Here is a 20,532-nt window from a genome sequence, read left to right on the forward strand (position 1 = left end):
TATAAAGTTCTAGGTGGATAGAAGAGAGCTAATAGAGCTAACTTCCGTAGATAATACTTAGAGTCTAGAGAATTCGACCTACTTCTACCTATTGAAAACTCTACTTACCTACTAAAACACTGCAGGTAGTATCTTGTATACGTTAAAATTAGGTCGTTATCTCTTATTTAAAAGGAGCTAATAATTCGTTGGTGCTTAGAACTTATTTAAAGAGGTACGTAAGTTAGTTAAACTAGAATTATATACCCTAGAATAAGACCGATAGGACAAGTATCATTTATTTTCATCTACTCCATAATCTCACCAACTTAATCTTAAACACTACCGTCTCTAAGTTCCGGTGTAAAACAATCCCACTATGCACAAAGCTAAAACAGGCGGACCTTAGTACAAGTCAACCACAAACCCCAAACCCGCCTCCCACCAGGTATCAGAAGGAAAGAGAAAAACACCACAATACCAAAATGCTAACATGCTAGAATGCTCAAAACGCTAAATGGCAGTGCCGAGCCACTTACGGCTTACTCAACTGCTCCTTCCTAAAAAACGCAAAGAACCCCACACAAATCCCCATCTGCAGCACCAGCGCAACCCAGAACCAGCCCTTCCCCAGCCCCTCCAGCACGCCGGCCGAGAAATCCGGGAACACATCCCCAGGGCCAACTTTATTCGGCGCCGTCGCACGCGCCAGGATAGTCGCGATGGAGCCGAGGACCTGCGCCGCGATGAGCGTAAACGCGACGTGGATACGCGTCAGCGTCTGCAGCAGGATCATGCCGAAGCCGACGCCTTGCACGGTATCGAGGAGGCCGAGCCACAGCCACAGCGAGCGGCCGAGCAGCGCGGACGAGATGGGCCCCCCGGCCCACGGGAGATAGAGCCCGATGGACGACGTGCCCCACAGCATCTGGCACCAGCGCGGCGCGCCGAGGCCGATGGCGAAGATGGGCAGGATCCACGAGTGCGACTTGCTGAGCGCCGCGAACACCCACAGGATGGCGGCCCAGGCGAAGACGAAGAAGATGAGGACGAGTAGGAAGACGGCCCAGGCGGGCGCCACGCGCGAGCTCCATAGGTATCCCCAGTTGCGGCCGTAGGGCGCGGAGAGGAAGTAGTTCTGGATGAAGATGGCGATGAAGAACCAGGTTATTATTTTGCGGCGGGCGAGCGAGCGGTAGAAGGATGGGACGGCGCCGGGGGCTTGGCGGTAGAAATCGGGGAGGCCGATGAAGAGGACTAGGCCGATGACCCACATGAGGACGGCGATGGGCGCGGCAATGGCTGTCATGATCCAGGAGGATGTAATGGCGTTGTGTGTCGTTACGCCGCTGGCAGTCGCGGTGGTCAGTTTGCTGCCCCAGTACCAGAGAGCGACGACGTAGATTTGCTGCGTGCCTTGGATGATGCACGCGCGGTAAACCCAATCTTTGACGGGGCTGCCACCCTCGTCACCGAAGTTGAGGGCGAAGAAAATAGAGCCACTTGAGGATGCCGTAGCGTAAAATCCAGTAGCTACGTTTTGCATCCATCCGGTGCCAGCTTCAGTCTTGAGAAGAGGCGCTAGGCCAATGAGAAGGAAAGCTAACCCGTAGAAAATGAATGGCACAGAGAGAACATAGATCGATTTGAATTGGCGGAACACCATCCACCAAAGAATGGATGTGACAAGGTAGATTGTCGCAATAATATAAAGCTTTTCTGCAGCCTGACCAACTTCGCCCGTGAGAAGGGTGATTTGGTATGAGTTTGCTGCGATGATTTGTCCAAATGCTAGAAGGAAGGTATATGCTGGCCAGTCGCCGACCTTGACTTGGAGATATCTAAGAATAAGGTTAGCTGCACCCGACGTGTTTGACTGCCAAGGGACCGTACTTTTTCAGCCCTGTCGGCGGCTTGTAGTCTCTGCCAAGCAAGAACTCATCATCCTCCTCATCAAACATCTCTTTAACGTCCCCATTGGTTGGTGAACTATCTCTGTTCATACGGAAAACCGACGGAGCGGGACTCGATGTTGCCATTTTACCCAACCTAGCGTCTCGGAATCGGTCGAACCATTGCTTCTCGCTCTTGATGAGATAGTCCTCGATGCACAGCTCGCTCTCCGATGTTTTGCCATCAAGTTTATCCAGTCGCTTCGAGAACGCATCATAGAACTCTCCGGTAGTATCCGTAAAGAATGGATCTACCTTCTGGAGCTTGAAGTCTTTCCGCTCTCCAACAACAGAGTCAAGGCTGAGTGCAGAAGAGTTCCCTTGCCCTAGCGTATAGAATGGCGCTGGAGGAAGAAGCGAGTCTTGGACATTTGGACTGTTAGGAGTAGCCGGTGTATTTAGTGAAGGTGATTGCGATGGAATAAGCGATCGACCGCCAGCAAATTGCGGTATTGGCGGTGTATTCAGTGTATGTGATTCACCGCCCCTAAGCCTGCGGGCCTGTTCCATCTCCTCTTCAGTTAGTGTGTACTCATTAACGAACCTTCCAGTCACATCTTCATCATCCGTCTCGTATTCGGATACGGAAGCAATGGTAGAGGCCATAGAAATTCCCCGTCGGTTATTTCGCCTCATTGATGGGTTCATGTGGCTTGACGCATGCCCAGGGCCGGATTTCACGCCTAGGGAAAGAGTGCGCTTCAGTCCTGGCCCAACTGGGGGACCTACACGAGGCGTTGATGGGCGAGATGTATCGAGACCACCGAATCCTGACGGAGGGCCTTCACGGGGTGTGGATGGGCGAGCAAACTCGGCGCCGTGTCCCAAGGGTATTGGAGAGCCGAAGCTTGAATTGCGGGAGTGAATCTCGAAAGGTGTATTACTACCGCTAGGCGTGTCGAAGCGCCCTGGGATAAATGTGGGAGTTGGAGAAGAGGGTCTTCCTGGAGTTCGTGATCCTTTGCTTGCCTCCCTTTCGTGGACCTTGATGGCTGTGGTTTGTAAAATCTCAAGGTCTTCTTTCCATTGCGCGACGGGGAAACGTTGCTTTGCGGATCGAGCTCGCATCATTGCTCGCACCTCTGTCTTAGAGGCCAATGCGGAATCGATGGCCATTTTAAATTGATGAAGCAGATGGACTGTCGTAGTGGACTCGACTGTATACCACCATCCAGGCATCTGGCCAAGACCACCAACTCTCGCACCCACACCAAGAGCACCCTTTCGACCGAACTCGACAGCTACAAGTCCAAACGGTTCGTCTCGCGATGGAATCAGAGCGAATTCGGCACCGCTGAAGATGTAGGGTGGAAGAGCAGTGAATTCGGGCTTCGAGAAGACACGGCCAGGGTACTTCTCCATCATCTTTCCCAGTTTTAGCGCAGCAAATTTTCCGTAGAGATCGATGACAGGCCCAATGCAAACTAATTGAACTTTAGGGTGTTCTTCAAGAACTTTGGGGAAAATATCGGCGATAAGGTCGACTCCTTTTTGGAGTGACCAACGACCGACAAAGACGAAGAGTTCAGCGTCGGCTCTTTGCTCGAGACCAGCCCATTCTTGTGCTTGACGCTTTAGCTCAGCCCGGCCGGCTTCAAACTCTGGATCTACTTTGATTTCATCGTCTGTGGGCAACTTCTTGTCCCATTCCGCAATATCTGAGGGGTCGGGATTTGGTAGTTTGCCCACCTTGGTTAAGCCCCAGAAGATTGGGTAACGAGCGAATGATCTCTTGCCGTACTTTTTCGACACACCAACCGCGCCGAAGCCCTTTTGATGTACACGAAGGTAGCTTGCGCCAGCGTGGAGAAGGTTGAACACGGAGCCGAATTGAATATATTCCTGGACAACGGCTTGGTCAAGGTTGAAGACTTCACAGACTTCTTTACGCTCTTTCGGTGTACGCATTGGCCAAAGACCTTGGAACTCGGCATTATGCAAAGATAGACAGCACGGAATAGTATCAGGTAATAAGTATAATGGAGCAGCAGCTCCGTGGTAATCGTTGATGTGATAGAGATCAACCGGAAAGCGTTTGATCGTCTCAGCGATGCACGCGTTCCAAGCTGAGTAGTAGATGGCACTGTCGAGATCATCCATTCGAGGCGGATAAGGTTCCGACTTCGTCTGTTTCCTAAACACAGGTGCGTCTAGGAGAACGTAGGTAATGTTCTTGAGAATGTGATACTGAACTTGAACCTCGTAGGCATTCCCTAAGATAGTGACAGTCATAGGCTCGGCAGGCTGATCGGTAGGATAATCAACGCCTCCAACGCACGGTACAACCCAGATGAGATCTTGATGTTGCAGATTTTTCCCCATCAACTGGGCCATAACACCGAGGCCGCCAATTTTTATCTTGATACCCCAGTCCTCGATGTCATATTCCATCGTGGCGATTAAGACACACCGTCTAGCGGTGGCACCATTTCCTGGAAGCACGTTTCCAAACGATGAAGATCTAGACCTGGTGGAGAGAACCATGCTCGCACCTCGGCTCTTGGTGAAATGATCGCGAGCCCGTCGCAAAGCGAGAGGGATGAAAGAAACTTTCTCGGAAATGCCAACCTCGTTGAACTTTACTCCGTAAAAGGATTGCATGAACACCCAAGCGCCGAGTGCGCCAGTGAAAACTGGTAATAACCAAAGCAGAAGATAAAGAGCTAACTGTTGCCACTGGTTACCCACAGGGACAAGATCGAAACGGTAGCTACCATCATCCAGCGATAGTTGGTAAGCGAGATATGGGGAAGGTGGTGGTTCAGTGAAATTAATAGCCACTTTAGCAAGTGTATTTGGCGGCATGCGGTCAATCACAAAATCATTATCAACATCACCAAATAAGCCAGTGTGATCAGGCTGACCATCTGGATTCATGCCCCATGTATTGAGCTGGAAGTTGTCGGGCCATTCGCTCATGAAATGGAACTTCCACCTGCCATCATTGTCGAGCTCTAGTTTATTCTTTAGCCCGGCATCGAAGCCAAACTGATTGAACGGGCCATGGGCAAAGAGGTGAGGGAAACGACGTGCCGGCTCATTAAGGCGGTTGAGGTCTGCATGTTGTATCACAGAACTACTGCCGATTAACTTGCTCCAATATTGAACCATAATATGCTTATCGTCCCATTCTTGTTCTTTTGTGCCAGTCCAGTTTTGCGCTGGAAGAGTGTTGTTTCCACCAGTGTAATTGGACCAGTCGCTCCAGGTAGAACCCCAGTTAAGGGAGTGTCGCCATTTATCTGCTCCAGCAGCCTTGTGTGAAATGTAAAGCGTATTATTCTCGGGGAATTCGTGAAGCAGTGCTCGAGTGTAATTGGCGACCCGCGGGAAAACAACTGGATTGTCCCACTGACCAATGCGAAGGAGGAAGTGATCGACAGAGTTGGTGAAATATCCATCCGTCGAGGTAGCGTTATTGACCGTCACCATATGTATGCCATTAGATACCTTATCAAGGGTGCCTTTCCAAGTCCAGACAGTAGGCAAACTACCAATGAATTGAGAAGAGTTCATTGCGGCTATGGTCGAGCAGTTGACACTATTCACATCAAGCTGTGGAACAGTATGATCTTCGGTGGTGGAGTTGAACTCCAGAGACGCTGTCACCTTGTCGCAATCCATTTGCTTCGAAAAATGGATTTCTATTTCAAGGGACTCCTGTTTGCCGGGTGCGACCGTGGAAGGAACACGGAAATCGTGGCCCGGGAAAAACTGGGTGATCATTGGTGGAGGTGTAAGGTGTTGATTCTTTGGAACATAGGCCTTAAACTCATAGGCTTGCATCTCCAGCTGTCCCACGCATCCGTTTGAGTTTGTGGAACCATTAATTCCTAACTTCGTACTCGATTCTCCAAGGACAAGCTCATCGTATGGGTAGAACAAGTTCTTCACGGTTGTGCCCGCATCAAATGGGGAGATTAAAGAGTTGTTCGTGTTTTTGCAATCGAATTTATAGGTGACCGTGGTGTTATCATTATGATAGACAAGCCAGACCGTTTGGTTGCCTTTACCCACACCGGAAAGATCTTGGAAATCCGGAAATACGGATCTCATAACACTCCACAAGCCAGTCTCCGTTGCAGTTCCGTTACTTCCTGGGTAAAAGATTTGTCGCGTCTGGTTGGAGAGCCCTTGAAGGTAGAAACCATCATTGAAAACTGGATATGCTTCTCGCAGGAAGTACATCGCCTTAATAATATTCCTGACTGGGTGTGCGGGGTCCCGATGATCCAAGCTGACACTATCGTCGTTACACCCATTCAAGGCAGCTTCCAGAGGCATCTGATAATATTGAGCACTCCCAATCCGATAGCAGCCGTGCGTTTGCCATGCTAAGGAGGAAGAGATAGGCTGACGTCCATAGATATAATTGCTCGCGGTATTGTCCAGAATGTAGAATGCTTGTTCCTCCCCCCAACCCAGTAAAGGTATACCCGGCATGTGCAACGTAGTGATGAAAAGCCCCAGTAACATTCTCTCGGTTCCATTCCTGATTGATGGCCAGCGAAACAGGTCTTGATTGGAAACACCATACATGTGTCTTGGGTCAAAAACGCCTGTACTTGGGTTAATGAGATCGTTACTCAGTACGATTGTGTTCCAAGCTTCGACCCAATCTATGGGCGCGTCGTAACCAGCGGCAAGATTGCCGTCCATGCCCAGAAACCGAGTAAGAGAACGGTATATCGTATAATGGAAAGCTGCGGCGTCTAAAGCATTCTTGCCAAGATCGCGGATAAAGTTGCTTGAATCTGACTTGTTGGTCATGGTCACAGCTGTCTTAAGATCTTTCGCGTATTGTTCAGGCTGTTTTCCCCGTCCCAAATAGATCGAACCAAAGCTGTTGCCACCAGTGATTTCACCGGGCATGAAGAAGTTTTTTTTCCCGAGTTCTTGGACGCATTCCCGCATGTAGTCGCCAAATTCTCCTTGCGCATCTACAGTAACTTGGGTTGCCTTATCGAAACGGAAGCTATTATAAATCAGCAAGGTCTCTCTAGTGTAAAGTAGAAAGACCAATTATACCCGTCAATGTCAAGCATATTAACCGCGATACATGAGAAGTGAGATATCTTCTCTCGCACTGATGGCACCCACTCACGTAGACCTAGCCAACCATTAACAAATGTTGTGTAACGCAAAATATGGGCAACTTACGATCTTGGACGGAGGCGAATTTTGACAGCTGACGTTGCCAATCCGGGAAGACGCCGAAAGCTTCAGTATCACCGTACTTTTAGAAGTTATTAGATATGTCAGAAACCTTTGCGTGAAAGGGAAACATACTTGGTCAAACTCGCTGTCGTAACAACCCACCATCTGGTCAGTCACATCAGGACCCACTGGTTCTCCGGTCTCTAACCAGAACCTAGGATATTTACAAGTCTGGTTATAATTATTGGAGAATGAAAAGTCGAGATATGTTCGGTCAGATTTCCATTCAGCTTTATGCTCCTTGAGACTGAAAGGCGTCGAAGTATTGAGGAACCCTGTCAATCCGATGAGGTCGCCCATACTGCATCGACGGTTAGTCTTGACCATGAGGAAAAACGGCCGTTTAGAGGTTCCTACGTTGCCATGGTATTATCTAGCACAATATACATCCCCCGCCTATGGATCTCGTCAATCACTGTTCGCCAGTCCTCAATCGTTCCGAAATGCGGGTCAAGAAGAGAAAAGTCCACCGGCTGTCTTGGAGTTAGCCCGCTCGGTATGCATGGAGTCCATCCTGAACACCTACTGAATATGAATCGGCCTGCCATGGCTGGTTGATAAAAGGGGAACCGGCAACGTAGATGGCCTTGATACCCATACCCTGAAGATAATCCAAGGAATCCATCACTCCTAGTATATCTCCGCCATGGCGCAATTGTGTTGACATGATATCTTGTTCGAAAGTGGTTCCATTGGAATTGTCGTTCGTAGGATCGGCATTCACAAACCGATCGAGAAAAAGCGTATAGAAAGGAAACCGCCAATTTTCAGGCGATGGATGGAAGGCATGGTTGTCCCACTTGCCCCAATAGTCGAGTGGGTTGACTGCAGCTTGGTTTTGATTTAGATTATAATCGACATATTGCGGATCGTATCGTAAGGCGGTTACGCTGGCCGTGAATAGGGCCAGCAGGCAAAAGAATTGGCACGTCATCTCGTCAGAATGAGTGTAGGAGGTTATCAAAACTCCATTAAGGCTATGCAGTAGTGTATAGTGAACGTGAGAGTAAAAACGAGTGTTCGTAATGTGCTCTATTGGAATCTAACAAGGATAAAGGAATGTGATTTGGTATCAACAGGAAAGGAAACTCTGAAGAGAGTGACAAAGATCTGAAAAGACGTTGAAAGAGCGGAGAGAGCGGCTGGGCAGGAAAAGATTTGTGGTGGCTAGTATTTTGCATCAGTTTCCCCTGAGATGAGCCCCATTCTCCACAGACGAACATGCCATCCCTCTCTAGTATGCTCCCAACCCCAAGATCCTGTTCCACAAGTAGGCAAATCGGTTAGCATCAGCCATAGTCCGTATTCATCAAGGAGAAGTTACTCATTTCGAGCGTTTCCTAGATGGGCTATGTTCATACGAGCTGACATGGTCTAACATGGTAGGCGCTTTCGTGTGAAGCTTGTCCTGCGAGCTGCAGGCCTAATTCGTGTATGCCGGGTGCCAGCCGCCATGTTTCCGAGTGGAACACGGTGCGTTGCAAAGACAGGGAAAATAAAAAAGAGGCTTCGAATCGAGCTGCAAGCAATGACAAGAACTTGGGACGTGCATGTCTGGGACGATCATGTCAATTTCTGGCTTCCTGAGTGGTGGGAAAGATACCGGGAGCAGCGGAAGGCGGCCACGGTCATTGACAGAAGCGCGGGACCTGCATTTGCGGATGCACGTTGAAGCCTCGCAGCCACTAACATGGATGAGCATTTTGTTGTAACGTCGGTGATAGGATTATGACGGTGATAGGGTTATGGGGAGTCAAGCATGCGCGACAGGTCGAAACGCCAAGATCTGATGTCGTGGGGGCCACAGATGCTCTCAGCCTCGTGGTTGAAGATGGTCTTTGCGCTCAGTCAACCGCATGGCGCTTCTAGTCAGGTGGTCCGATTGGCAGCAACTTCAGTAGTCTTTCGATCGGCGGAAAGCTAGCGATAAGGCGTAAGGATCAATGCAAGCCTTAACTTACTATGTCCTAACGCCCATCTTTGGCCTGTAAACTATGAGCTTCCAGTGAGCAGAAAACAGCTTAAACTATGACTAGGAGAAGAGTGGGATAGGAAAATTCTCTAAGAGGAGCAGACATCTGAAACACGAGCGTTGCAGCCTGAGAGATCGCGTAATAGCTCCAAGAAGGGAAATGTTTGGTGTCTAAGAGGAGGTGAGATTCAGCCTTGCGGGGGCTAATCTTTTCGTGCCAGACTGTCGGAAGAATCTGTGACGATTTCCTTTCGCCAGTGATAAATTTAGACTGTGGAAGCGCCAACTGCAGGGGGTAGGGGAGCCTTTCGATTTTTTAGCGTGGTGGGCGGTTTGATTATTTCGTTAACGCTCCTTGGTCTTCGTGTTCGGGCAGTGGCGTTGCGTCTGCACCAATTCAAACGGTCAATTTCAGCCACAAATTATGCGCCAAGATATTTTCTTTTGCGCCTCGCCCACAAAACCCCAAGGTGTATCTTCGACCTTCGCAGCCAGACATAGCGTATCCGTTGGCCTGCATGCAATACCGCCTTCGGCTGGCCAGTTACGGTCAGCTTCGGAGCGACTTCCGCCGCTTTTGTGGTTTGGAACAGTGTTGAACCTCTCTTTTTGGCGGAGTGCCTCAATCTTGGTCGCCCTCATACGAGTCAGAAACTCTTCCAGCATGTCGTGTTCTTGCACGACGATCAGTGTATTACTCCGAGATACAAAAATCGTAAATTGAAATTGTGATGGAAAATCCCGTAATCGGTTACCTGGAAGCCGTTGAATCTCGTATCCGTCCGAACAGCCGTGCAACACTTGGTGATCGTTCCTTCCTGTGGTAATTTTGTAGACAACCAGGTGGCTCAGCCTCAGGTCCCACACTTGGCCGTACATTGTCTTGGCAGCATCTGCAACTGAGACGTGTCGTCCCAAGAGATAGAGAAATGGCCAATAGGAGAAGATTAATAAGCCCATGGACCCTGTTTTTTCTGTCGACCAGATAAGCGATTTTGGGGCCCAGCAGGACCTTTATCATATGAGTGCGTCCAGTATTACGGCAGAAGGCGGTAACAAGGCTTTTGCTGTTGGGGTGTGACCGCTGTATATTTGTGTGACCAACTCCCACTGTGGATTCCTGGGAACGTTCCGGATGCTCGCGGTTTTCAGGCCATTCGCGACCGAAATAAATCAAACCCTGGATGTCCATGAGTGCTCTCGATACAGAACGACACTGCACGATGGCGCTCTTATGATAAGGATAAGTATTTTTGCTTCAACGGACATGATCTAGGGCCAAAATCTCAAGCGATTACTTCTGCCTCTCACTTGTTTGTCGAATGTCTTACCCCAAACGCAGTGGATCCCTCAGCCACGTCTACTGCGAGCAGGATTTCCGAGACGGCGGCTGAATCACCTCCAGTCCAAGTCATTCCTTGCAAAACCTGACTCTCATGAAAACAGGGCCAGATTTCTAGGATCATGGCTTTCGGGGCTAATGTTCCGCCAGCAAAATGGCTTGAAAAGTGTGCAAGTTGCCAGCCAAGTGAAGTAAGGAAGTTCCGCTTTCCCGGAAACGGAGAGAAAGGGCCTGAAGAGAAGTCATGAAAATCTTAGGAGTCCCACATTGGCTATGAGTTCAACAATGCCAGGCCTTCGTGACAGGCTCACAGGTACGTCCACTGAGAAGCGGTTAACCCTTAGCCAGAAACTATCTTCAGTCATGATAATGCTTGCGTGGGTGGTAGTTTTAGAATCGTACAAACCAATCCACTTTACCACCCGTCGTAGGTCAAATCAGGCGCAACCAAACAAGGCGATGCTGTGCAGTCGCTGCCACGGGTTTCTAGATGAGCACCAAAGCCCCTTCAAGAAGTGTTGCGAAGGCGTAATCGGGAATCACATCGAGTGAAGGGTTTGACAACGGGCGGGATTAGGTCACGACACCAACAAGTGCCGCTGGACGGAACGCGATCGGTTTGCCACAATGTCGGCCTTCGTTCATTCCAGTATCTCTGAGATCAGCAGCCTGTCACAGAACTTTGCAAGCTGGCAGGTTAATCTGACCTATAAAAATAGGCCGAAAAGCTGTCGTCTCAAGAGTTCCAGCGATCAGCGTGCTGATACCGTCGTGATTAAAGCGAGCTTTGGAGTTGGAAAGCTCCACTACGGTACCAAGCCAAGTTTAAGAAATGTCATTCGGCAGGAAATTCCGGGAGATTTCCAGTAGACCTCTGCATGAGGACAACTGACAGGGAGCGTACCCCTCCAGAGAACTGTATTCCTTCGCCAACTCGCCCTTATAAGCTGTAGAGTCCATGATAGGAGCCCATCGTATCCAGAAGGATACCAGGTCAGAGAGCGGATTGGGTTATGGTTCGCATGGAAGGACGTTATAGGGCACGGCATTCGAGTTGGTCCTGAGTGGGTGAGGAGCTTATCTGGAGCGGAATCAGAGTTTCTAGGTGGCTTCAGAGGCTCGACCGGAGAGTCCATGGTTGTTGATCATGTAGCGAAGGGTTGAAATCGGCGTGAAGTTGTTCCAGAGTACACTGGGTGTCGTCATTATCAGGGGGAAGAATGGCGGCGGATCACGCACGCGACGCTTCGAAGTTGCCGAGGCTCGTAGAAAAGAAAAAATGTATTCCATGTATTTAAGATGTATTTAGGGCATTTCCCATATTATGAATGAACGTAAATTTTCAGCCCAGGCAGACCTCAGCTGAACATTTCAGTTTCTACCCAACGAGGGCTGAGATAGATGCTGACACCCATAGCTGGATACCAATAGCGCCAAGATTTTACTCCAGCAAAGGACCAATTGTCACGCTCCGCATTCATTTGGCGTGCTTCTCTTCAGCTGGGAATGGTCTCTAATTTGGCATTGATCACATACTCTTCATCTACGCGGTGACAGAATTTCATAATGCTGACTTCCAACGATGCCCGTGTTGGGCGGTGGCGGAAGAAGTCTAACGTGCCTGATGACAATGCTGAAGATCTGATCGAGATAATCTGGATACCCTTGATTGTCAGTAGAGCCTTGGGCTTGCCTCTAACCTGCCCAACCAGCAGCAGCCTAATATTGCTGACTTTCTCGCCCAAAGCTTCCTGCGGGAGATTTCGGTGTTGTCGGGGGCATTTCAACATCATGCTCGCACGACTGTGGCCTGACTGCAGGCACTCGGAGCCCGTTGTGAGCCATAACGAGCAATTGTTCCCCACACCAACAAATTCACGCTCTTTACTTAAACCTACCTGTGAATGCTCTCTTCTTCCGCCTGCCTTCTATCTTTTATCTTCACTCTCCACTCTCCACTATACAGCACCCGAAAGGCCACGCACGCGGACACCCTGAAACGAACACGGCCAGTCCCGGCTTTTCTTCGTAGCGGCAAAACTGCATCATCTGGTCAAGGTCAGTCCCCCGCCGCAAGCCCTTTTCGGCTCCCGCCCACGCAGCAAGTCTTCGCGAGGCGGGAGGCTGCCAAACGGCGCAGTCACAGCAAAGCATAGCCACATTAACATTTCCACTTGCCAATTCTAACCGTGATTATATATGTGCAGCCTCCGCAACCCCGCCAGCGTGCTTTACAAATCCCAACTCCTACCACAGACTGAAAGCCCCCCTCCACGCCTCACTATCTGCATTCCCTCCCCGCTCTGAACAACACCAGGCGACAGCAATGGCCCTCTCCACATACATCCTCCCACAGATTCGCCGCTACTCACAGCAAATCCCCCGCGACCCACACTATCGCCTAAAAGCCTCGCTCATGACTGGCTACCTAGTCGGCGCCTTTACGCTGCCCTTCGTGCCGCCGCTGCTTGAGTCGCGGAGGACAAAAGCAGACGGTTCTTATCTAACGCGGTAAGAAGCCCCCCAACCCTCCAATGCACAAGTCAGCTTTACCCAGGAACTCCCCTAACATCACCGAATACACGCTCTCTTCCCACGCTTTCTCTACCGCTCCACACTATCGCATCCAATCGGACCAAAGGCCCAGCCAAACCTCCTACTAACCCCTCACAGTCCACGCATAGAATTTAACCCCAGCCCGAAATTCTAGCCTCGTCCTTCTTATACATAAGCACTCTCTACAACGGCTCTTTTCTTTACTCAACCACACCGCGTAGATTTCATGCATTGGGCAGACCCCTCTGGGTTTCGCCACGACATCAGAGCACAGCCGGCGTATGGATATTAATGGGCGTATTTCATTATGTGGCATCATTATGTTTTCGCGGCTGCAGTGTCTATGGACGCGGCCTGGCGTTTGGCTGGAATAGTACGGGCGTTATACTTGGTAGAAGTACAGTAAATACTCCCAGGAAGACCAGTATCAAGATTGTAGGCTAGTTCTGCAGAGAGAGCTTTTATTGAAAGTATGCTGTTTTATGCTTAATCGAAGCTTCTTTAGGGATTGCTTGTGAAAGTACCTCATGCCAAAACCCGTTCTTGGCAACCCCAGGAACCTCTAAGTCTATGAAGCCAATTAGAGCTCTCCGTTGTCATCACTACCTTATACTTACTCTTGACTCTGATTCAAGGAAGCTATACACAAGCATAGACCTCACAGTATTCACTAGTCTCACTCTCATTCATCTTTCTCAGACCTAAAACCCAGAAATTTATCTATTACAACCACTAATGTCATACTGTATCACGCACCCGCGATCCCAATCTTAGCCCAGAAGCAAATTAATCACATACTCCACCAAAAATGCATTGACCAGCCAAAAGAATGAATCTCGCCATCCAATACACGCCCCGCCCATCGTTTACAACACAAGCCATCCCCGCAGCACCCTTACAACGCAATCGCAACCCCCAACACCGCCGCTCCAACCGCCAAGCCAGCTCCCAACGTCTTGCCCACCGCACCGCCCGTCGCAGACGCAGACGCCGACGCCGCAGTCGCCGAGTCGCCAGCCGCCGAGGTCTCGCTGCCCGTCGCCTGCGCAACCTTGATGCCAAACTCCGTCGTCGTAATCGTGGACCCGTTAACAATCGTAGTCACCACGCTCGTCGCCGTCGTAGTCGCCGCACACCCGGTCCACGTCGTCCACGGCGCAGCCGTGCTCCACGGCCCGTCGGTCCACCCGGTCCATGTCGAATCGGGACACGCGCTGGTGCCCCACCACTTGTTCCAGGCCCCGCTCATCCAGGCGCCGGAGCTGGTCCACTGGCCCCAGGCGTGGTTCGGCCCGAACGGCCATCCGCCGGCCCACGGCCCGCCGGGTCCCCCGGTTGTCGGCCATGCCGTCTGAGTCGTCCAGTCGGAGTTTGAGCCCCACGGCCCCATGCTGCTCCAGTCTGAGGGCCAGGCGCTGCCGCCGGAGGTTACGGAGAAGGTCGCTTCGGGGGCGACGGTGATGGAGCTACCCATTGCGGCAGAGGCAAACAGGGTAGCTGCAGCTACCGTGGTGAATTGAGATTTCATGTTGTGGAGTTTGGCGACGTGTCGGGACTGATAAGAATATAGGCAGAAGAAGAGTCAGATGAGAATAAGGTTGAAATTCTGGTCAAGGTCCTGCGGTGCTGCTTCTTGATATGGACAAAGTGGAGCAACGCAGCTCGATATATATTGCTCAAGATGTTGCGCGGCCCCATGCATCATTGGCCGCAGCCCCCAACAGTGTCATCAGCACACAGCTCGAGCCCGGAGGGGTCCCGTGAGGCTGAGGGCACATCTTTTCTTTCCTCAGGAAAAACCCGGGGAAAGGCAAGGCGCTGACGCGTCAGAACAGTTGTGGGTTGCGGCAGCAGCGCGCCGTGGCAGCGCACAACCGCGCTAGCTCGCACCGCAGCTCTGAAATCAACCGCAGGATCTTCAGCCTTACAGTGGCTTAGGAACTATGCGCCAATCGGTAGCAGTGGGGCGGTCGGCACTTGGCACGCCTGAATCAGCTGCCAGAGACAACTTTCGGAGAATAGAGTGGGGAGAAAAGGCGGAGGGTTTGCTGACCGCCTGTGTGCATGCGTCATCCTTTTTTAGCCTCTCAGCGAATCCGAGAGCTCGTATGGAATGTCTGCTAGACGATTCACATCTGCTGGGTTAATTGCGTAAAAGATCTAGAGAATTATTTCAGTCTAGAGGTAAGCTGAGGTTGACGGATGATCAAAGCGGGGGCCGAGCCGAACGACGATCATCTTAGTAGGAAACGAAATTGAAACCTCTGCACTCACGCCGTATCAATCACCTCCCAATTATGACTAACGTTGAGACTAGGAACTATCCGTGATACAGTTAATCACCGCGCGTCAATGCTTGTCTATGAAATCACTTATCATAACTATTAACATCAACAATGTCATAACCTCTGATGGAGGCTCATTCCGACTTCGAGAATGAGCATCTCCAATGAGGATTACGCCAATATGAACTATCTAATCGCTGCGATCTGACATCTCTGCTAACCGAAAGGCGGATCTCTAACCAACTCACAAAAATCAGCTTAGTGGCCTAACGTGGGTCACCAGGTTATGACGGACCACCTAGTTATGACGGAAATCTGACCGCCTTTCTAATTAGGAAAAGCGGTCTCCACTGCAAATCGGCATTTGGCAGTATTTTGGTGTTCGCGTCATAACTAGGTGGTCTGTCATAACCCGCTGACCCACGTTACCATTATTGGAGCGCGTTTCATTCATCAGTCAGCTTAGTCGGCTGCTATTAGTGGAGCGCCAAGCTTGGGCACAGAAGACAGGCGTATTAGGCGTGTCATACAGGACGCGTAACTCATCTATAAGGCGCCGAATATGTATGCCAATGTTGTCTTTTCTTCTTGGCCACTACTAGTTGCACACTCCCCACTAAACAGGCTTAGATTCTTCCTCCTCAGGTTAGAACGTCACGTGTGTTTGACTTGTTTATCTGCATCTGTGTCTTTTTTTAGGCCCAAACCCTTTTGGAGACTACAGCTAAAAGCGACTTCACAATGTTTTTCAAAGAATTACGATTAAGTTGTACCGAGGCTTTGGTGACGACTACAAAATCTTGAGAATAGCATAGCCTTAGACTCTTACCTCTTCGGTGCTAAGCCTGCTGGCTCTGCGGTCGGTCGCACATTCGTGCTTTTTTCTATTTCCATATTGACAGGTCATTTCGAAATCAGTCACGGCCACGTCACCTGCTTCATCTTGCGCGCTCTCTTCACATAGGACACCATCTCATGGCAAATCAAACTACACAATGGAATTACCGGGCATTAAGGCCTCTTCAAGGTTGCTGATTCTAGAACTCATTTTTCAATAAAATCCAACCATCCGTATGGCACTCTTCGGGCTCGCTGACCCAGTGCCGAGGTAGTATTTTTTCGGGGTATCAATTTTCGTTTTTCCACCTGCAGGTTTGAATTCCCAAACGGTTAATATGCCTGAGATGAATATCAGGACCTCCCTCTCTGCGAAGAGCCTGCCCTTGCATATTGATTGGCCGCCGCCAAAAGCATTTAGATGACGCGGATCAGCACGTATCTGCGTCTCATTCTCGCCATCTGGAACAAGAAAGCGACTCGAATCGAAATTCTCCGGATTTGACCACAAACGAGGATCCATCTGCATTGTGCCGTGCGGACTGTTTTTCATGTCAGTACAGACCGCAATAGTTGAGCTGCAGGGCCAACTTACATAGCGAGGAAAGTTCCGGCTTTGATATGATATGTCTGTGGCTTTGGCTTCCCAAGCGTCTCAGCATCCTCTGGACTTTCGGTAAGTGTTAAGTCTTGACAGACGTTCTTATACGAAGTGCCAGCCGTGTAGAGTCGCATCGTCTCAAAGAACGTCGCTTTTAGTAGCGGACATTTCTGTATCAAGCCATCAACATCCAACGCCAGCCTACTCTGCTCATCAACTCCACGACGCGCATACGGCCCGATCTCTTTCCTGACATTCTCAAGAAGCTCAGGGTCCGAGATTATGTGTAGCAGCATCCAAAACGTGATTTTATTTGCATTAACCATCAAGCCCCAATAGGTCGCGAGAGTCGATACGGACGCAAAAATATCCTCCGAGTTAGTGTCCCGCAGCGCTTTAACGCGCAATCTCATCGCTTCAGGCACATCTGACAGGTCGTCCCATTTAGGTCCAGGATCTCTCTCTTCCAGCATTGCCGTAACCGCATCATTCCATTCTTTGACAGCAGCCTGCAGGCGAGTGCGCGCCGCTCTCGCCCTAGCCATCTTCGGCATCAGGCTTGGCAAGCCCGTCAGCAGTGCGCTAAAGCTGCTGTCAAAAGCCCACAGATCCTCGAGGATGCCGGGGTTGTTCTCCACAAAGGCGTGGCCCATAAGGGCTACACCCGCGCTGCTGGCAACAAAGTCCATGATGAGCGGATACAGGTCAGCTTCCGCGCTTTTCTCGCCCACCAGCGCGACATTCGCGGACCGCTCCCAAACACTCTGCTTCCCGGCGTCCGAGGACAGGCGGATCAGGCTCGTCGCCCGCTCCTCGACAAGGGACCGCGTGGTCGCTGTCGCGGTGGACAGGAATGGCTCGCGCATGAACATACCCTGGGAGCCGTGCACCTTGTGGAAATCGTGCTCAGGCATCCTCTTTGATGCGCCACTATCTCCGAAATACTTGTCGTAGATCCAGTGCAGGAAACTGTCGCTTGATATCACGGACGGGCGCTGCACGAAGAACTGCTTCACGAGCGATGGCATGAGCACGATGTAGTGCTTGTTGCCCATCATGTGCAGTCCGAAGATTCCATCTTTGGTGTTGTCGCTGCTCGAGTATTAGCGCGGATAAAGGGTGCGAGGTGCGAGTGAGGAGGGCGTAGCGACGCACCGTGCTTTTGCAAGCAGATCATCGAAGGACCAGCCGAATTCGAGCGCGTGGCCTAGATAGGGAAGCCAGTATGGCAGTGTCGGGATTGGTTTGGTGGACAGCGAGACTTGTCGCTCGATTCTGGATTTTTGGTACCCAGTGCTGAGGCGTGTGAAGAGACAGAGCAGTGCACATAGGAGGAAGAAAGTCGTATACGGCGATGACTTCACCAATGAAATACCATCATGTATGAATGTCGTCGCCATGACTTGAATCCACCGGAGCACTTATTTACCTATTTTTGTCGCGTGGAGTTTGAGGCTGCGCTTCGAAAACTGCAGAATGCAGACAGACAATATGCCGCGCGGCCGCTATTTTATATATATAAACGCTTGTAATCTTGATAAGATCTTACATCGATCGGCTTCGTTAACTTCCCTAGTTTATATTAGGGGGCCTGCAACAGAAAATGTCTCAATATTGACGCTACAGCCTCCCTCTGGTGTGCGCCCACATCCAATTTCACTAAATTAGTACGTGGAGCTAGCAGGAAGGAGTGTAGTGGCCGCAGAGGCCACAAGGATCTTGCCCACCTCGAATTTGAAGCTGTTCTTAACGCCCCTTCCTCTCAGAAGTCGTGATATCTGTGCCAAATCGTGGTGTTTCAAAGCCTCCCTCTCTTATTAGTATGGCTCTAAATATGGGCGATTAGTAGAACGCCTTTATTAAAGCCCTTTTCACCGCCAGTGCAAGTAAACGTATGTGCCCTTTAAGCCAATTGCTCTACTAAGGCGATATAATATATTTAGAAGAAGATAAGGCTTTATGTTACGGACCTAAACCTATCCCTTAACCCGCCAAAATTCACAAAGCAAGTGGTCCGTGCGGAACACCAAGATCAGAACAACATGTATAGGCTTAATAAATTTAATCAATGCAAACCATCAACTTCGCCTTCCAATTGTACCTCCAATGGCATAGATCTTGTTCAGCTGACTCAATATAACGTTCAGCTAAATCATGTTTCAAAAAAAGCCTCCCCCGGAGCCTTGGCCGTTGCCCGATTTTGAATCTCTCCACATCAGCTGTATATTCCTGATGGCCGGCGATTTTAATGCATTGATTTGATTGGTGAATCTTTATCGATAACGCGTGGACGAATTTTGGCGGGTTAAGGGATAGCTTCTCTCCTAGTAAATCTTAGTCTTACTATTAGATAAACTAAATAATTTAATATTATAATCTATATACTTTTAATATACTTATTGTTATTCATTCATTGCTTAACATCTAATACGGATCCTGGCTCAGCCCACGCAGATTACTCCGCATATAGGGGTAACTTGTGTATTTACAGGAAGAGAACCCTTAATATGCTGGGGGGGGAAAAACCCTATAAGCTACCTTAGTAGGATAAAAAACCCCGATTTGTTATTTCTGCACGTAGCTACGGCCCCGTTAGATATTAGATCTCCTTAGTAACCACTATATCCTTCTTCCAGCTTCCGCAGCTAGGGTTTACTGCGTCCTACCTAGGCCTGCTATTAATTGTTAACTTAGCTATCTCTTAACCTGCCGAATGCGTCCTACCGTTATCGATAAGGACTAGCCAATCAGATCAACCAAATCGAATCGTCGTAGGAGTAAAATCGGGCAGCGGCCATGGCTTTAGTAGTGGCTTTTAGCATATCAATTTGGCTAAACGTTATACTAAATCGGTTGGACAAGGCCTATATCATTAGGAGTACGATTAGAAGGCATTATTAATAGTAATTAGCTATACATGTTATTTTCATTCTAGTATTCAAGCACGGACCAGCTTCCGGTAGGACGCCGGCGGGTTAAGGGATATACTAGTAGTTTCCCATATCTTAACCGTCTCCTATACACTATCTCTTATAGACTATTGCTATATACGCCCTAATCCCCCCTCTAAAGCTCTTAAAGGCGTAAGGGGGATTTATTTATTCTAACTACCGCTTTAATACTAAAAGGTGAGCGAGATATATATATATATATATACTCTAGATTCAACAGAGCCTACACCTATTAGCGACTCAGTCAATCAAGACATAAGCACGGCAAAAGGGTCGCGCAAGCCTGTACGATTGGATTGTCTATAAACGAGAATCTAAAGCTAGGGAAAGGAAAGGAGAAGAAGAGTAGCGCCGTTCGGTATTTTATAAGATCTTTACGTTATATAATCGCAATATGCGGCAATCTATGGCAATCTGTGGCAACTTGCCGGTGCGAAGTTCTGCCAAGTTCTGCTAAGTTCTTCTTCTCGGATGGTAACCGTCCAGGCGCGGACGGTCGGGGCGCCAGGCCCAAAACGGCCTAGTTTACACCGTCGTCGGCCGTGCAGATATGGCCTATGCGCGACCTCAAGAACATCAAAACCTCCATCATAATGTGAACAATTCTATTAACACCCTATATATCTTTAACACTATGGTAAGAAATAGGCTTTTAATAACGAGGCTTAATTCTACTAACTATATATCTAAACTAGCTAGCTAGTTTAAAGAAAAAAGCCCCCTTAGCCTAGGCGCTCTACTTAATTTCATACCTCTATATATTAATAATAATAACGAATATAGACGCCTAAAATCTTTTATATATCGTTAATCTAGGCAATACATATAGTAATAGTTTAA

The 20,532-nt window shown here is 49.4% G+C and overlaps 5 protein-coding genes across 5 annotated transcripts; 1 reads left to right on the top strand and 4 right to left on the bottom strand.

Annotated features, from left to right (window-relative positions):
* Positions 1 to 255: 255 nt before the first annotated feature.
* On the bottom strand, positions 256 to 8,082 carry K441DRAFT_618527 (glycosyltransferase family 5 protein; the record flags this gene model as incomplete). The annotated part of the gene is made up of 7 exons (XM_067645839.1): positions 256 to 1,820; positions 1,873 to 6,906; positions 6,960 to 7,041; positions 7,092 to 7,167; positions 7,221 to 7,449; positions 7,506 to 7,621; positions 7,675 to 8,082. 7 exons carry the CDS (start codon positions 8,080 to 8,082, stop codon positions 515 to 517), a joined length of 7,251 nt encoding a protein of 2,416 aa, XP_067499608.1. The 3' UTR covers positions 256 to 514.
* Positions 8,083 to 9,190: 1,108 nt separating this feature from the next.
* On the bottom strand, positions 9,191 to 10,407 carry K441DRAFT_263065 (uncharacterized protein). Its single transcript, XM_067640828.1, has one exon. The coding sequence runs from the start codon at positions 10,078 to 10,080 to the stop codon at positions 9,532 to 9,534; it is 549 nt and encodes a 182-aa protein (XP_067499609.1). The 5' UTR covers positions 10,081 to 10,407; the 3' UTR covers positions 9,191 to 9,531.
* A 2,264-nt stretch (positions 10,408 to 12,671) lies between these two features.
* K441DRAFT_666798 (uncharacterized protein) lies at positions 12,672 to 13,378 on the top strand. The gene is made up of 2 exons (XM_067649713.1): positions 12,672 to 12,973; positions 13,136 to 13,378. Exons 1-2 carry the CDS (start codon positions 12,789 to 12,791, stop codon positions 13,170 to 13,172), a joined length of 222 nt encoding a protein of 73 aa, XP_067499610.1. The 5' UTR covers positions 12,672 to 12,788; the 3' UTR covers positions 13,173 to 13,378.
* A 417-nt stretch (positions 13,379 to 13,795) lies between these two features.
* K441DRAFT_666800 (uncharacterized protein) lies at positions 13,796 to 14,960 on the bottom strand. The gene has a single exon (XM_067649714.1). It carries the CDS (start codon positions 14,544 to 14,546, stop codon positions 13,914 to 13,916), a length of 633 nt encoding a protein of 210 aa, XP_067499611.1. The 5' UTR covers positions 14,547 to 14,960; the 3' UTR covers positions 13,796 to 13,913.
* Positions 14,961 to 16,090: 1,130 nt separating this feature from the next.
* Positions 16,091 to 18,334, bottom strand: K441DRAFT_618533 (putative cytochrome P450). Its single transcript, XM_067645840.1, has 3 exons — positions 17,897 to 18,334; positions 16,736 to 17,833; positions 16,091 to 16,682 (listed from the first exon to the last, which is right to left on the bottom strand). The coding sequence occupies exons 1-3, from the start codon at positions 18,139 to 18,141 to the stop codon at positions 16,355 to 16,357; spliced, it is 1,671 nt and encodes a 556-aa protein (XP_067499612.1). The 5' UTR covers positions 18,142 to 18,334; the 3' UTR covers positions 16,091 to 16,354.
* Between the last annotated feature and the right edge of the window lie 2,198 nt (positions 18,335 to 20,532).

The sequence above is a fragment of the Cenococcum geophilum genome (assembly GCF_001692895.1).
Source record: "Cenococcum geophilum 1.58 unplaced genomic scaffold K441scaffold_50, whole genome shotgun sequence".
NCBI classification, from domain to species: Eukaryota; Fungi; Ascomycota; class Dothideomycetes; order Gloniales; family Gloniaceae; genus Cenococcum; species Cenococcum geophilum.

Coding starts and splice junctions, on each gene's coding strand:
- K441DRAFT_263065 (XM_067640828.1), bottom strand. CDS start 10,080: ATGGGCTTATTAATCTTCTCCTATTGGCCATTTCTCTATCTCTTGGGA.
- K441DRAFT_666798 (XM_067649713.1), top strand. CDS start 12,789: ATGGCCCTCTCCACATACATCCTCCCACAGATTCGCCGCTACTCACAG. Junction 12,974..13,135: donor GACGGTTCTTATCTAACGCG/GTAAGAAGCCCC, acceptor AACCCCTCACAG/TCCACGCATAGAATTTAACC.
- K441DRAFT_666800 (XM_067649714.1), bottom strand. CDS start 14,546: ATGAAATCTCAATTCACCACGGTAGCTGCAGCTACCCTGTTTGCCTCT.
- K441DRAFT_618533 (XM_067645840.1), bottom strand. CDS start 18,141: ATGGCGACGACATTCATACATGATGGTATTTCATTGGTGAAGTCATCG. Junction 17,834..17,896: donor GATCTGCTTGCAAAAGCACG/GTGCGTCGCTAC, acceptor ATACTCGAGCAG/CGACAACACCAAAGATGGAA. Junction 16,683..16,735: donor GCCGGAACTTTCCTCGCTAT/GTAAGTTGGCCC, acceptor CATGAAAAACAG/TCCGCACGGCACAATGCAGA.